The sequence below is a fragment of the Gracilinanus agilis genome, chromosome 2 (genome assembly GCF_016433145.1).
Source record: "Gracilinanus agilis isolate LMUSP501 chromosome 2, AgileGrace, whole genome shotgun sequence".
Taxonomy (NCBI): domain Eukaryota; kingdom Metazoa; phylum Chordata; class Mammalia; order Didelphimorphia; family Didelphidae; genus Gracilinanus; species Gracilinanus agilis.
Genome location: NC_058131.1, coordinates 672572948 through 672589246, shown reverse-complemented (window position 1 = coordinate 672589246; position 16299 = coordinate 672572948). Strand labels below are relative to the sequence as shown.

The 16299-nt window shown below is 34.7% G+C and overlaps 1 protein-coding gene across 1 annotated transcript in view; it reads right to left on the bottom strand.

The window, feature by feature from the left end:
- ASCC1 (activating signal cointegrator 1 complex subunit 1) overlaps positions 1 to 16299 on the bottom strand; it is a 130404-nt gene that overhangs the window by 74133 nt on the left and 39972 nt on the right. The window contains exons 6-8 of the mRNA XM_044659092.1: positions 15094 to 15230; positions 7020 to 7139; positions 3751 to 3875 (exon numbers count right to left, since the gene is read on the bottom strand). Coding sequence (XP_044515027.1) covers positions 3751 to 3875; positions 7020 to 7139; positions 15094 to 15230 — 382 coding nt within the window. The remainder of the gene's footprint in view (positions 1 to 3750; positions 3876 to 7019; positions 7140 to 15093; positions 15231 to 16299) is intronic.

Sequence of the window (16299 nt, the reverse complement as noted above, 5' to 3'; positions counted from 1 at the left end):
CAAAAATCTGTGTGTGGAATGAATTTATGCCTACATCATATTCTACATTTACCAAAGGAAAGGTTATTCTTTGAAGGTATATTGTAGTGACTCCTCCAGTAAGACAAAAAGTCTTTCTGAAACACAAGTTAACATTTCTCCTCATCAATTCCAATTGTATTTTCGAGTTCTAATTAGGTAGAAGTAAAAATATGAAAACTTCAAAATACTTTTCACACAAGTAAAACTAGATCTAAACAACTAGAAAAACATTAATTGCTCATGGGTAGAATGAGCTAATATAATAAAAATGATAATCCTATCTAAATTAATTTACTTATTCAGTTTCATACCTATCAAACCACCAAAAAACTTTTTTATAGAATTAAAAAAATTATAACAAAGTTCACCTAGAAAAACAAAAGATCAAAAATATCAAGGGAATTTAGCTAACCATTCTGGCTGGCAATTTGGAACTATGCCCAAAGGGCTTTAAAAGACAGCCTGCCCTTTGATCCAGCCATACCACTGCTGGGTTTGTACCCCAAAGAAATAATAAGGAAAAAGACTTGTACCAAAATATTTATAGCTGTGCTCTTTGTGGTGACAAAAAAATTGGAAAATGAGGGGATGCCTTTTGATTGGGGAATGGCTAAACAAATTGTGGTATCTGTTGGTAATGGAATTCTATTGTGCTAAAGGAATAAAGAACTGGAGGGATTCCATGTGAACTGGAATGACCTCCAGAAATTGATGCAGAGTGAAAGGAGCAGAACCAGAAGAACCTTGTACACAGAGATGGATACACTGTGGCACAATCAAATGTAATAGTCTTCTCTACTAGCAGCAATGCAATAATCCTGGACAATTCTGAGGGACTTATGAGAAAGAACGCTATCCACATCCAGAGAAAGAACTATGGGAGCAGAAACACAGAAGAAAAACAATTGCTTGATCACATGGGTTGATGGGGATGATTGGAGATAAAGACTCTAAACGATCACCCCAATGCAAATATTAATAATATGGAAATAGGTCTTGATCAATGATGCATGTAAAACCCAGTGGAATTGCATGTTGGCTACGGGAGGGGAGTAAGAGGAGGGGAGGGAAAGAACATAAATTATGTAACCATGGAAAAATTCTCTTAATCAATTAAATAAAATTAAAAATATATATATTAAGGGAACTTATTTTTAAAAATGTGAAGGATGGAGGTCTAGCAGTACCAGATCTTAAACTATACTATAAAGCAGTGATCATCAAAACAATATGGTACTCCCAAAGAGATAATAAGGAAAAAGACTTGTACAAAAATATTTATAGCCTCACTCTTTATGGTGGCAAAAATCTGGAAAATGGGGGGGGGGGGTGTCCATCGACTGAGGAATGGCTGAACAAATTGTGGTATCTGTTGGTGATGGAATACTAATGTTCTCAAAGGAATAATAAACTGGAGGAATTCCATATGAACTGGAAGACCTCCAGGAATTGATGCAGAATAAAAGGAGCAGATCCAGGAGAACATTATACACAAAGAGGGATACAGTATGGCACAATCGAATATAATAGACTTTTCTACTAATAGCAATGCAATAACCCAGGACAATACAGAGGTACTTATGAGAAAGAATGCTACCCATATCCAGAAAAAGAACTGTAGAAACAGAAACATAGAAGAAAAACATATGATCAATCACATGGTTTGAAGGAGATGTAATTGGGGTTTTGATGTTAAAAAAATCACTCTACTGCAAATAAGAATAATATGGAAATAGGTTCTGAACAATGATACAGTGCCTGGAAGGGGGAAGGGAAAGGAAGGAAGGAAATCATGAATCATATAACCATGGAAAAATATTCGGAAATTTTTTTAAAAAGAGAAAAAAACACAATATAGTACTGGCTAAGAGACAGAAGGGTGGATCAATGAAACAGACTTGGGGTAAATGACAGCAGCAACCTAATGTTCAATAAACCCAAAGATCCCAGCTTTTGGAACAAGAACCCATTATCTGACAAAAATTGCTGGAAAAATTAGAAAACAATATGGGAGAGACTAGGTTTAGATCAATATCTCACGTCCTATATCAAGATTAACTCAGAATGGGTAAATGACAAATATAAAGAGGGAAATTATAAATAAATTAGGTGAACATAGAATGATATACCTGTCAAATCTATGGGAAAGGAAAGAATTTAAGACAAAGCAAGAGATTTAAGACAATTTAAGACAAAGCAAAGAGAACATTACAAAATGTAAAATGAATATTTTTGATTATATTAAATTTAAAAGGTTTTATAGAAACAAAACCAATGCAACCAAAATTAAAAGGGAAGCAACAAATTGGGGAAAAAACTTTATAACAAAAACCTCTAACAAAGGTCTAATTTCTCAAATTAATAAGGAACTAAGTCAAATGTTCACGAAATCAAGCCATTCCCTAATTGACAAATGGTCAAGGGACATGAATGGGCAGTTTTGAGATGAAGAAATCAAAACTATCAATAATCATATGAAAAAGTGTTCTAATCCCTCCTGATTAGAGAAACGCAAACTAAAACATCTCTGAGGTACCACCTCACACCTAGAAGACTGGCCATTCTGGCAGAAAAGATAAATAAAAAATGTTGGAGGGGATGGAGCAAAATTGGGAGACTAATGTGTTGCTAATGGAGTTGTGAATTAATCCAACCATTCTGGAAGGCAATTTGGAATTATGCCCAAAGGGCATTTAAAAGGCTGCCTGCCCTTTGATCCCAGCAATACCACTACTGGATTTGTACCCCAAAGAGATAATAATGAAAAACATTTATACAAAAATATTCATAACCATGCTCTTTGTGGTAGCAAAAAATTGGAAAAGGGGGGTGTCCCTCAATTGGGGAATGGCTGAACAAATTGTGTTATATGATAGTGATGGAACACTATTGTGCTGTAAGGAATGCGAACAGAAGAATTTCTATATAAACTGGAAGAACCTCCATCAACTGATGCAGAGTGAAAGGAGCAGAACCAAGAGAACATTTTACACAGAAAGTGAAATGTTGTGAAAAGATCCAATGTAATGGACTTTGCTACTAGTAGCAAATGCAATGATCAGGACAATCCCCAGGGACTTAACAAAAATGCTATCTAAATTGAGAGAAAGAACTATGGGAGTAGACATGCAGAAGAAAAACATACTTATCACTTGTTTATAAGACATATGATCTGAGGTTTTGATTTTAAAAGATTGCTCTATTGCAAAAATGAGTAATATGGAAATGTGTATCAAGTGATAAGATTTGTATAACCCAGTGGAAATGCTTGTCAGCTCCAGGAGTGGGGAGGGAAAGAAAATTAATCATGTATATGCAGAAAAATATTTAGAGAATAAATTTTTTTTAAATATTAAAACTTCTTAGCCCTATATCAAATACAACCCAACTACTTCCTCTTAGATTAATCAAAAGAAATGTTACATCTCAAAAACTGTAAGAATTGGCATTTTATAGGGGGGCAGCTGGGTAGCTCAGTGGATTGAGAGCCAGGCCTAGAGATGGGATGTCCTAGGTTCAAATCTGGCCTCAGACACTTCCCAGCTGTGTGACCTTGGACAAGTCACTTAACCCCCATTGCCTACCCTTACCACTCTTCCACCAAGGAACTAATACACAGAAGTTAAGGGTTTAAAAAAAATGGCATTTTATGATAGCCTATCCAATTTAAGCCCTAGGAATTCAATATGTACTCTCCCTATTAAAGACTATATCCTCTAAGGAACATACCAGTGGGATCTTTCCTGAATAGAGTATTCATGACTGTAGCATGGAGTTTCACTTTGTCCCATTCCTTCATCATCAGTCCAGATGACACAAATCGTTCCACCAGCTGATCAGCTATCACCTGCAGCCTAGAAAAATTTAGGACATATAGGAGTAAAAATAGTACATAAAAATCCAAAGAGACTTCATCACCAAGAAAGTTATTACTTAGTTGAGTTCCTCATCTTTGAAATGCCTGACCTGAATACCAAAAAAATAGCAAATATATTTATTTCAAATAAAGTTGTCATAAAATTAATTTTTCAGCCATCATAACATTAGGATCTCTAAGGAAGGAGCCATTTTAAAATGTGTAGAATCAAAGAACTTAAAACAAGTAAAATGAAGGGCCTGAAATTCAAGATGATCTTGTCTAATTCTTTCTTTTAAAGGTGGGAAAAATGAGATGCAGAAAGGTGATCTAACTTACTTAAGGTTTCATAACTAGTGAATGACAGGTCTAGGGTTAGAACCCAAGTCTCCTGAACTCTCAGACACAGAAGGTTTTTTCGAGGTTTTTTTTCCTACCACAACCCAATGTCTTTTATACTATATTATACTTAGGGATTAAGCATGTAACTTAGATTAACTCACTTTTCCTTTACTTAGTCTTTAAAACTTCTTGATGATTAGCCAATGACTTCCAAAGATTTCAGATATTTCCCAATCCCTAAATAACTTCTATTTAAACATAAAGCCATACACTAAAACATTCACTGCACTTTATAAAGGCATAGACTGAAAATATACAGATGCCCATAACCCAGTTTTTCTCTATTCCTTCTAAAGCAAAGCTCTCGCTTAGCAGGAGGCATTTGCACATACACAGAGAACAAAAATACTAGAATAAAAGTAAGAGGTAAATTCAAGTCTCTCATACCAAGCAGGTTTATTTGTTTCATGTTTACTCCAACTCTTCCTTTTGGAAAATCAGGTTCATGAAAAAGTCTTTTTTTTTTTTTACTTTACTTGGAAAGGGAGAATAAAGACTACATAAAGAAGATAAAGAGAAAAGGCAACGTTAGGGTTGTTAGAACCTAGAGGGGTTGCTTAGAAATATCTCTGGATAATTAATGCCAGGTATTATTGTGGATACTTCATAAGGTCTCTACAACTTATAAGCCCATGATAATAGGAAGTTTATAGATTAGGCAAATTCTATCAGAAATTTAAGGTTATTCAACTGCATCTATATCTTTTCATTAATACCAATAAAACTGCATCTGTATATTTAAATCAGCATCTAGTCTCTGTAGTTCTCCTGTTTTCTTATTTCAAGAACCTATAATGCCCATGATGGCCAAACAGCACCTACCAGAAATAATACTCTAGCCATTAAAGCCAAAGGTAAATGTAACCAATAGACCATTAGACTCAGAGCAACTGATTTTATCTCTTCTACTGGCCCAATGTTCACTATTAACTTTTCTTTCATTAGAGTCCAGGATTGATATTACTGTCAGAAAGAAGAAAGGTCACAACCACTTGTTCCCTAGGTCAGAAAAAAAAATCAATATTCAATTTAAGGATTCCATTATCCATATAAACTTTTCATAAGGTCATATGCTCATTTCAAGTCAGCAGAAGAATATCATGGTTTTTCCCTTATTGATTTAAAACCTTGTGATTATATCAGTAAAATATTAAATTAGTAGTAACAAAGATTAAAATGATTACATTGTAGATGACACTTAAACAAATTAATAGAGAAGAACCTAAATAAAAATGTTACTTTGCTATGTTCTAAAATTAATATAAAATACATTTATTCTGAATGAGGCAAGGCTTTTCTTTTTACAACAAGAATCTTTTCCTCTCTACCATGCCTCTGCCTAGCAGCCCAATCGAAGCACTTACTCCCTCCCTGAGTGGAACATCTGAACCACTCCCCTTCCTTTCTCCCTCCCCTGTCTGGGGTAAGGCAGCAAGCCGGGGCTGGAGGGTGAGGGGGAGCATAGTACACAGTCTGATTGGACAGGGAATAGCACACAGTGGGAGTCAGGGCACAGCACGCAGTCTCTAAAAGGTTTGCCATCATTGCCCTAGAAGTTAGGCATACTTAAGGCAAATTCATTCTCTTAGAGTCCATTATTCATTTTTTCCATGCAGGGCTAGAAATAGAGTCCACCACATAAAATGAATCTTGGACATCCTGAATGTGTTAAAAAAATTTTTAATTATAAAATTTAGCTAAACCCTTGACCAAGATCCACTCCAAATTCATTCCAAAAAATATTAACCCTCTATAGTGATCCTCTATGATCTAGAGCAGTGATTCCCAAAGTGGGCGCTACTGCCCCCTGGTGGGTGCTGCAGCGATCCAGGAAAGTGGTGATGGCCACAGGTGCATTTATCTTTCCTATTAATTGCTATTAAAATTTAAAAAAAAATTAATTTCCAGGGGGCTAAGTAATATTTTTTCTGGAAAGGGGGCGGTAGGCCAAAAAAAGTTTGAGAACCACTGCTCTAGAGAGTCACTGGGCAGCCAGGTCATTCTAGGGTTTCTTAGTAGTCCCTATCAGGGAGCAGCAATGGTAGGTCAATAGACAGAGAGCCAGGTTTGGAGATGGGAAGTCCTGGGTTCAAATCCAACCTCAGATACTTCCTAGCTGTGTGACCTGGGCACCCAGTTGTCTAGTCCTTAACTCTCTTCTGGCTTGGAGCTGATACTTAGTATTTATTCTAAGGCAGAAGGTAAGAATTTTTTTAAAAGGTTCAAAAAAACGTTCCTATCTGTTCAGACATATAGTTCAGTACTTGTGCTCCAACTATATCCTCTAATTCCAGTATCTGAACATTTAAAATTCCATAATATGTCAAGCATATATCATACATGCTACTTTAGACAAGACAAGAAGGCTAAGGGATATATAACTCAGTCACCAAGAATTTATTAAGCACCTACTGCATAGCAGGTCCTTTTGCTAAGCACTGTTATAAAGAAAAAATAAAGCACATATTTAATATCACTAACATAAATCCCTTACAAAAAATACCAGTGCTACCAACTCGAAAAAGTATACCGACATGCCTGAAGATCTATTCGTTTTCTACTACCAAAAAAATGTTATAGTGGCCTTATTGCTGACTAACATAATAAGATTCCCCCATATTAATAAAGTTTATTACTAGGATCAACAATGAAATAGTGCAATATACTAATTTTGATTTCCAGCAATACCTGTACACATCTACTAAAGAAAATAGAAGGAAAACACAAGCAAGACACTCACCGGTCAGAGCCATCCTTCATGTGGACTTTAGCATAAAGAACATCCATCATGCTAGGATCATCATTCATGTATTCTATGCCCAACATCTCTGCTAACAGAGCTTTACCTCCAGCAATTTTGCTTCAAAAAGGGAAAAAAAGTAAAGGAGGATTAATGTAATAAACCAAGAGGGTAATCTAAAATGAGACATGTTCACTATATGGATTCAATACAAAACAGTAGAACTTCATAATACCATTAGTCTTAACTTAAACCAGAGACTACTGCATTTCTCTAGAGCTACAAGAAAGCTTCATAATTACTTACATTATTTATCATGGGTTACTTTTTTCTTTATTTTTTTATTCTGAACTTAGATACTAAAAGAGTGAGCATTTCTGTATATAAGAAAACAAAAGAGAACTGCATAAGAAACTGAATTTCCATTTCATACCACTTGATCTTTTAAAGAAAAAAGTATATTATACACAGTAACAGCAATACTGTATGATGAACTGTGAATGACTTATTATTCTCAGCAACGCAGTGATCCAAGACAATCCCAAAGGACTCATGATGAAAAATGCTATCCACCTTCAGAGAAAGAACTGATGGAGTCTGAATGCAAATTGAAGGATACCATTTTTCACTTTATTTTCTTCATGGTATTTTTTTAAATGCATCTTCTTCCACAACATTACTAATATGGAAATACATTTTGAATAATAGCACACATAAGGTCAATATCAAATTGCTTTCATCTCAGGGAGGGGGGAAGAAGGGAAAGAATTTGGAACTCAAAATGTTGGAAAATTAATGTCAAAAGTTGTTTTCTGGGGGCAGCTAGGTAGCTCAGTGGATTGAGAGCCAGGCCTAGAAATGGGAGGTCCTAGGTTCAAATATGGCCTCAGACACTTCCCAGCTGTGTGACCCTGGGCAAGTCACTTAACCCCCATTGCCCAGCCCTTACCACTCTTCTGTCTTGGAGCCAATATACAGGTAAGGGTTTCAAAAAAAAAAGTTGGGGGGCAGCTGTGTAGCTCAGTGGAGTGAGAGTCAGGCCTAGAGACAGGAGGTCCTAGGTTCAAACTCGGCCTCAGCCACTTCCCAGCTGTGTGACCCTGGGCAAATCACTTGACCCCCATTGCCCACCCTTACCAATCTTCCATCTATGAGACAATACACCGAAGTACAAGGGTTTAAAAAAAAAAAAAGTTGTTTTCCCATGTAATTAGGGAAAAAATAAATCATTACTAAAATTTTTTAAAAAGAGAGAAAATAGTTTAAATCCCACGTTACTTTCACTTATCCTGCTTTTTTTTCCTGAACTTCTTCTGCTCTGTTCAGCGAATTTTTTAAAATGTTTTACTCTTAAATACCAAAAAAGAACATTTCCATATACACAACAGAAAACAAAATGAGCACTATATATGATGCCATGAATCTCCAATTCACACTAACTGTTTTTTTAATTGTATAATAAATTCAACATGTTACATTCAAAACTGTCTGTTCATCTATTCTTCCTTCTGAACTTCCTTCTCTTCTCTTTTGCGCATTTTGAAAAATGTTTAAAAAGGCCCTCTTTTCTTGGCATCACTGTTACTAATCTCTCTTCCTCCAACAACCCCCACATTTAGCTGAGATAAAGTGGAGAGGGGGTCATAACAAATAAGCATACTCAAGCAAAACTATTGCACACCATAGCCATGTCCAAAAATGTTTGTCTCTGAACCCTGTGATTATCACCTATCAGGAAGTAGGTACAATCCCTAAGTATAGGTCCTCTGAAGATACAGTTGGTTATGGCAATGACCTTATTGTCTTTCGAAGCCATTTTCTCCTGGTTCTGCTTACTTGACTGTCAATTGATGCCCCCCAGGATTCTCTTAAATCATCTCTTTCATCATTTCTTATAGCATAATAATATTGCATTACAATATCATGATGTGTTCAGCCATTCCTCCACTGTCAAAAAGGCAATCTAAGGCACCCACTTAGATTCTACTTTTTTTTCCCCTCTTAATCTGTTTGGTGTTTTGTTCAAGGCTAATCTCTCTCCCTGAAGTTATCTATTCTCTTAATATCCATCCTCATTTGTTTCCCTGTTGATTGGACATATTTCTAGTCCAAACTGTGTGAATGTTCTTTTGATCATTTCAGATAAGATTGAAATTCATTTGATGCCAGTTCTCACAACTCTCTCTTTCCTTCTTCTCACATATGGCAATTAGGAAAAAGTACAAATTCTATCCCCTTCTCTTCCATTTACATCAGTGCATTCCTTTTACTTTCTCATCTCTTTACCCTCTTACAACCCTTAGAATAGAAACAATCTACAAGAGCTCCTGTTTTTCTTATTTAACTCCTGAAATATGCTTTAAAGGCATTAAGGCTCTGAAAGGACACTAGTTTTTTTCTGTTAGAATGTTTAAAACTATGTCATCATATAACTCCTTCCTATTCGTCAAATAAATTTACCTTTCTGAGTTTCTCTAGACTTTAGGTTTGCACTTCAAAGTTCCTACTTAGCTCCAATCTTTTTATCAGAAATGCATAAAAATCATGCATATCAGAAATGCATAAAAAATGAATAGAAATTCATTAAAAATCAATTTTTCTCCTATAGGATTAAATTTAGCTTTGCAAGGTAAGTTATTCTTGCCTATAAACCTTTATCTTTTGAAATATTGTATTCAAAGATTTCCTTTCATTTTTTGTGGAAGTTGCCAGTTCTTGGTGATCCTGACTTTGGTTTCTTAGTATTTGAATTGCTTGTTTCTAGATGCTTTAATTAATTTTTTTCTTCGATATGAGAATGCTAGATTTTGTCTATGACATTGAAAGGACCTTTATTTTTGAGATTTCCTTCAGAAGATAATCAAGAGGTTTTTTAAATTTTTAATTTTTTAGTGATTTTTTTTATATCACTAAAATTTTTTCCTAGAATCTCCCCTTCTGGAGAGTCATCCCATAAAACAAATAATATTTTAAAAGATATCATCAGCTCCCAAAATTTAAGTAACTTTATGTTGATGATACTCAAAAATTTTTTTAATATTTTATTTTTCTCTAATTACATGTAAAAACAATTTTTAACATTTCTTTTGGTTTATTCTAAGTTCAAAATTCTTTCCCCTCTGTCCACCCCTTCCATCTCCCTGAAACAATAAGCAAACTGATATAGATTTATAAATGGTCAAAGGATATGAAAAAGCAATTTTCAGAAGAAGTAGTAAATTATTTATAGTCATATTTAAAAACCCTCCAAATTGCTATAGATTCAAGAAATGCAAATTAAAATAACTCTAAAGTACCACCTCATACTTATTAGATTGGCTAAGATGACAAAAAAAGAGAAATGACAAATATTGGAGGAGATGTAGAAAAATAGGGACACTAATGCAGTGTTAGTAGAGTTGTGAACTGATAGAACCATTTTGCAGAACAATTTAGAACTATGTCCCAAGGACTATAAAACTGTGCATACCTATCATACCATTCCTAAATCTGTATTCCAAAGAGATTTTTTTTTAAAGAGAAAAGGATCTATTTGTGCAAAAATTATTTATAGCAACTCTTTCTGTGGTGACAAAGAATTAAAAACTGAGGGGATGTCTATCAACTGGGATATGGCTGAACAGGTAGATGGTATATGTGTGTGATAGATGTGTGTGATAGAAAACTTATATTACAAGAAATGATGAGCAAGATGCTTTCAGAAAAACCTGGACTTACATGATGCAAAGTGAAGTGAGCAAAAGCAGGAGAACATTGAACATAGTTGACAATCTATTCTCTGCAATACAAGATCTAAGACAGTTCTGAAGGGCTTATGATAAAAAAAATGCTATTTACCTCTGGAAAAAGAACTGATAAGTGTCTGAATGCAGATCAAGGCATGTTTTTACTTCATTTTTATTGATTGGATAGGTGGTGGTGGAGGAGGTGTGGTCTGTGTTTTCTTTCACAATATGACTAATATGGAAATGTGATTTGTGTTATTGCATGTGGGTATAGTCTATATCCTTAGGGAGTCTGTTAACCTAAGTTACCTAATCTATTTCCAAGCTACTGATTCTCCTTCTAATTCTTTCCTTCATAGGGTTTTGTTTTGTTTTTATATCTTACTTCAATTCTTCCACATATTCATGTAGTCTTTCAGGAAAATCCAGCTTTTCTTTTAAATTTCTACTTTTAGTTGTTATGGAGTTACTCTATCCATTCACACTGGTTTTAGAAATACCTCTAGATCTACAATAATTTTCATACTGGCCAATGTCTTCTTTTGTTCATATACATACTGTAAAAGGGGAAACAAATTATGATTGGGCTGGATATTAATATTTAAAGGTCTGGTAGCCAAGGAATTGAATTACCCAATTCCAAAATAAAAGACCCAAGTCAAGATGACTTTTATGGTGGTTTATTTACAATTAGGAACGGTGAAGGTAAGGAAAGAGAGGGTGGGGTGGGAAGAGAGAGAGTGAGAGTTATTCTGGCCTGGTCCAGAGACCCAAACCAGGAAGAGCTTCAGAGGCCCAACAAAGCAGGGAACCGAGGTTAATTAAACAAGGCTTCTAGCCATGAGGAAATGCCAAGGAAAAAGAAAGGGAGTCAGCCTAACTTACCCATGTGACAATTCAAAGAGAAGCAATCTGAGGTCTCAACCCGAGCTCCTTCAAGGCCAGGTTCAAAAGGCAAAATCCACTTCACAGGAAATTACCATCATATTTAAAAGATAGTTTGTTTTGTCACTTCCTGAATCCATCCTCCAGTTCTATGTGGACAGTCTCAACCTTGTTCGAATTGCCCAGGAGGCAGTCACTTGTTTTTGATCTGTCGCTCACTAGCACATGTGGGTCACAGACCTCCCCACTCACCACTTAATTCTAAGTTGGGCGGGGTAACATTTTCCTGGTGGCTAAAGTCTAAAGAATGAATAAGGGTGAACTAATTCCATTTACACAATACACACATATGTGCATGTACACACACATATACATATACATGCATATATATTAAACCATAATGGAGATATAATTTTGTATAATTTTGAAAAGAATATGGCAATATCCCCAAATAGTCATCTAATAAAATCTGAAATTAAGTAAAAAAGGCAATTATATTAAGAGTGATATAGAAATTCTTTCTGTTTATTTTCAGCAATGTAGCAATTAAAAAGCAAAGGGAAAAACTTAAGAATCTAAAATAATAATCCCCCTTTATTATAATGTCCAAAATAGTTGATGTGATACTAGGTAGTGCCCTAAAGAGCAAATGTGACATTTATGATACTATTTCTCTATCTATATACTTTTCTTCTTTCTTTTCTCTCAAGATTTCTATCTTCCTATTCTTCTACTTTATTTCGATTTCTATAACTTTTTGCATGGGTCATGCCACTTGCTCATCATGGCCTTTCCCAATCTCCATTCTTCTTCCCTTCCATCTATTAGTGCTCTACCTCTAAAAAGCTACAACTTATATTCTGCTACCCTCCTACCTCCCACCAAACAGAACATAAGCTCCTTGAGTACAGGAACTTTTTGTTTTGTTTTTGACTATGTATCCATAATGCCTAGCACAGTTCTTGAAAACATAGTAAACACTCAAAAAAGGTTTCCTGAAATTGATATGTTTTGCACCTAGAGTAGCATCAACAGCTAGGACATAAGGGCATAGCTAGTCTAGGTATATAATGACTGCTATGTATTGTGTTAGATTGGTATCCCTCCAATTCTACTTCTCTCCAAGAAAAAGGTAAGAGACATATTTTGGGGCATCCAAGTCCAAAAACCACATTCAATAATTCATTTTGAGTCTATATATCTACATGAACTTTAAAAGCAAGAGCTAAAGTGCAAGGTCAAGCTTCTAACCTGGTATCATATTCCCAAGTTTAAAGCAAATCCTCAAATCTGAAGAAAAGACCTTTTCTTCAAATATCCATATCCTAACATTAACCTATTTAAGAGCCAATCCAGTCACATTTTTCAAAATCCTAACATGAAAGAAGCTATCAAATAAAATTGAAAGTATAACACTAAATTATTTGTGTTTAATATTTTTATTTTTACACTTGAATTCAATATCTTAATACTATTTACCAAATATAATTGCTTACTGACTAACTACCTTAGTTCTTAATGTTTGGGTAACAGCTTTTACCCAGTATGGAGAAGGAAATGACTTTCTTTCATCTAAACCAGTGATTCCCAAAATGGGCGCTACTGCCCCCGGTGGGTGCTGCAGCGATCCAGGGGTGTGGTGATGGCCACAGGTGCATTTATCTTTCCTATTAATTGCTATTAAAACAAAAAAAATTAATTTCCAGGGGGCTAAGTAATAATTTTTCTGGAAAGGGGGCAGTAGGCCAAAAAAGTTTGGGAACCACTGATCTAAACAAACACTTTATTTGGGGAAATAAAGTACATCTAGCTAACTCAACAGTTGATCTTTACATTTCATTTACTTCTAGAACAATTCTCTCCTTCCCCAGAGGAAATTAATTTTACATTAAACAGCCAAATTATTTACTTGCTAATTGACTGGATTCAAATGACATTCTAGAACAGGTGGCTTGAGTTTTCCCCATATATTAAAGAATCTTTGCAGAGCAACTCTGTCTTATTTCAAAAGCTCTATCAAGCCTTAAAAATTGCAATTGCTGTTTTTATCTTATGTCAAAAATTTTTAGTGACAATTAAATTTTTTCCTTGTTCTTCATGCACACAAACCTTCATGCTTTTAGAGATCTCAGATTTGGCATTCAGTCCATAAAGGATACCCAAGAGGCATACAACTAAATTCTCATGTGTTTCAGGATAAAACTCAAGTGACAAAAACCAGTGACCTTTATTTGGAAATACTAAGAAAACAAATAATTTTCTAAATAAAATACTTTATCTCCTTTTAAATCTTTCTAGGCAGTATTATACCTTTAGCTATGAAAAAAAATTGTAGGATAAACAAACCTGTGACCAGAAATTTATGCTAGTGGAGTTTTTTTCGTTTGGATTAAGGTTAGTTGTTCTAGGAACAAACAAAAAAATAAAAACTGATTTTTTCAATTGGCTAAATCTGCCTTATTCTTTATAGCAAAAGCATATATAAAACTAGAAGTCAGCAAATACTAAATCGAGAATACTAATCTATTATGAATTTTTGATAAAGAGCTCAAAAAAAGCAGTTTTATCCAAGATTAACCAAAGTACAACACACAGGGTCTACTGGTGGCTATAAGTGAAAGGCATAACACAAGTCAAATTAGCTTAGGATTATTTTGAAGGAAACTATTTTGTTTTTGAAACTAATAAAGAGGAAAAAATAGACCTGGCTCATAAACAACAGTCACTGAATTACATAGTTTGGCATTTTATGTAACCAAGTTTTAAGCTTTCACCTTCTTCAGCTCAAGACCAAAGTCCATTTCTATAAGGCCAAGTTGCAAGGATGTGAAAAAGAGAAAAAATAAAATGATAAAGGAAAGCATTTAGAGTCTATTTTCAAATCTCTCTTTACCTACAACTAGAGTTGGAAGAGAGGTAAGGGGGAGGACATCCAAGTTATTCAAAATCGAAAACTATTACGCTATATTTACATCTGAACTGAAACACAAATAAAAATACAGCCCTGGAATGAAGGCATCAATGTAGTCCAAATCTTAGTCAAATCCAATTACCTGGTGTCTTAGACATGGAAACCTGCATTGAGACACCTTTGACTCTTTTGAGGAAGAAAAAAAGTTTTTCTGAGAAAGCTATATAAGATTCTATAAGAACAGACTGAAAGGAGATAGAAAGATTTCTGGATAAAATAATAGACAAGTTCTAGTGCACACAAGAAAATCACTTTGGAGAAAGACATTGCATCATTTGAACTAAGTTTCTCAATCTCAAAACATTGCTTATACTCAAGATATAATCAAAACAATTTAGTAATATATGTATATTTAGAATTTACTTCATTAGTTCATGATTCAAGGTTCAAGTGTTACAGATGAGTAAATCAATTAATACTGGTCTCCCTATATTTCAGCTCTGTAAAAAGGTATGCAGTACTTAAGGCCTAGTCTTACATTTGGATTACTTACTTAATAAAATCTTCTTTACACTGCTGCAGGAGTTCACATGCCCACTGGATCTCTTGATCATTAAGAAGCACTAGAGTTCCAATAGTTAGATGCAATTTTGCTGGATTTTGGAAAAGGCAACTGCTGACCCCACGATCCTATTGCCAAAGAAAAGAAGGAAAAATGCTTTATCTGTATGGAAATTGAATAGTATTCTGAGAAAATGAGCTGTATTCAAGAAATCTGCCAAATTGGGAGAAAAAAATGGCCATTTAATAAGATAGAAGATTTCCAAACATTCCTGATGAAAAGACCTGACCTAAACAGAAAATCTGATGTCCAAATACAAGACTCAAGAAAAACATAAAAAAAAGTAAATAAGAAAGAGAAAATTCAAAGACTTCAATAAGGTAGAACTATTTATATTCCCACTTGGAAAGATGATATTTGTAACAAAATTTTTATCATTATCAGAGTAGTTAGAAGGAGTATACATAGAAAGAAGGTGTGGGAGTAAGCTATTTAGAATGACATGCAAAAAAAAAATCAAGGGGTGAAAAAATGGATTACACTGAAAAAATGGGAAGAGAGGGGCAAAATTAGGTAAATATATTACCTAAAGAGGTATGAAAAAAATTCTTGCAGTAAAGGATGAGGGTGGTGATGGGCAATGCATAAACTGTACTTTCATCAGAATTAGTTCTGATAGTGAATATCAACCATACTCATTGGGATATGGAATCCTATCTTATCCTATAGAGAAGTAGGACAGGAATAAGAAGAAGGAAGGGTAGTAATATAAGGGAGTGGGAATTGGGGGGATGATTAAAAGCAAAACACTTGTGAGGAGGGAAAGAGTGAAAGAAGAAAGAACAGGATCAAAAAGGGAAAATAAGATGAAGGGGAATACACAGATGGTAATCATAACTGTGACTATGAATGGGATGAACTCACCCATAAAACAGAAGTCAATAGCAGAATGGATTGAAAACCAGAATCCTACAATATGTTGTTTACAAGAAACAAATTGAGACAGGGAGACAGACACCAAGTAAAGGTAAGGGAATAGAGAAGAATCCATTGAGCTTCAGCTGAAGTAAAAAAAGCAGGAGTAGCAATCATGATCTCAGACAAAGCTAAAGCAAAAACAGGTTAATTAAAAGAGATAAGGAAGGAAATTACATCTTGATAAAAGGTACTATAGACAATGAAGTAATATCAATGCTA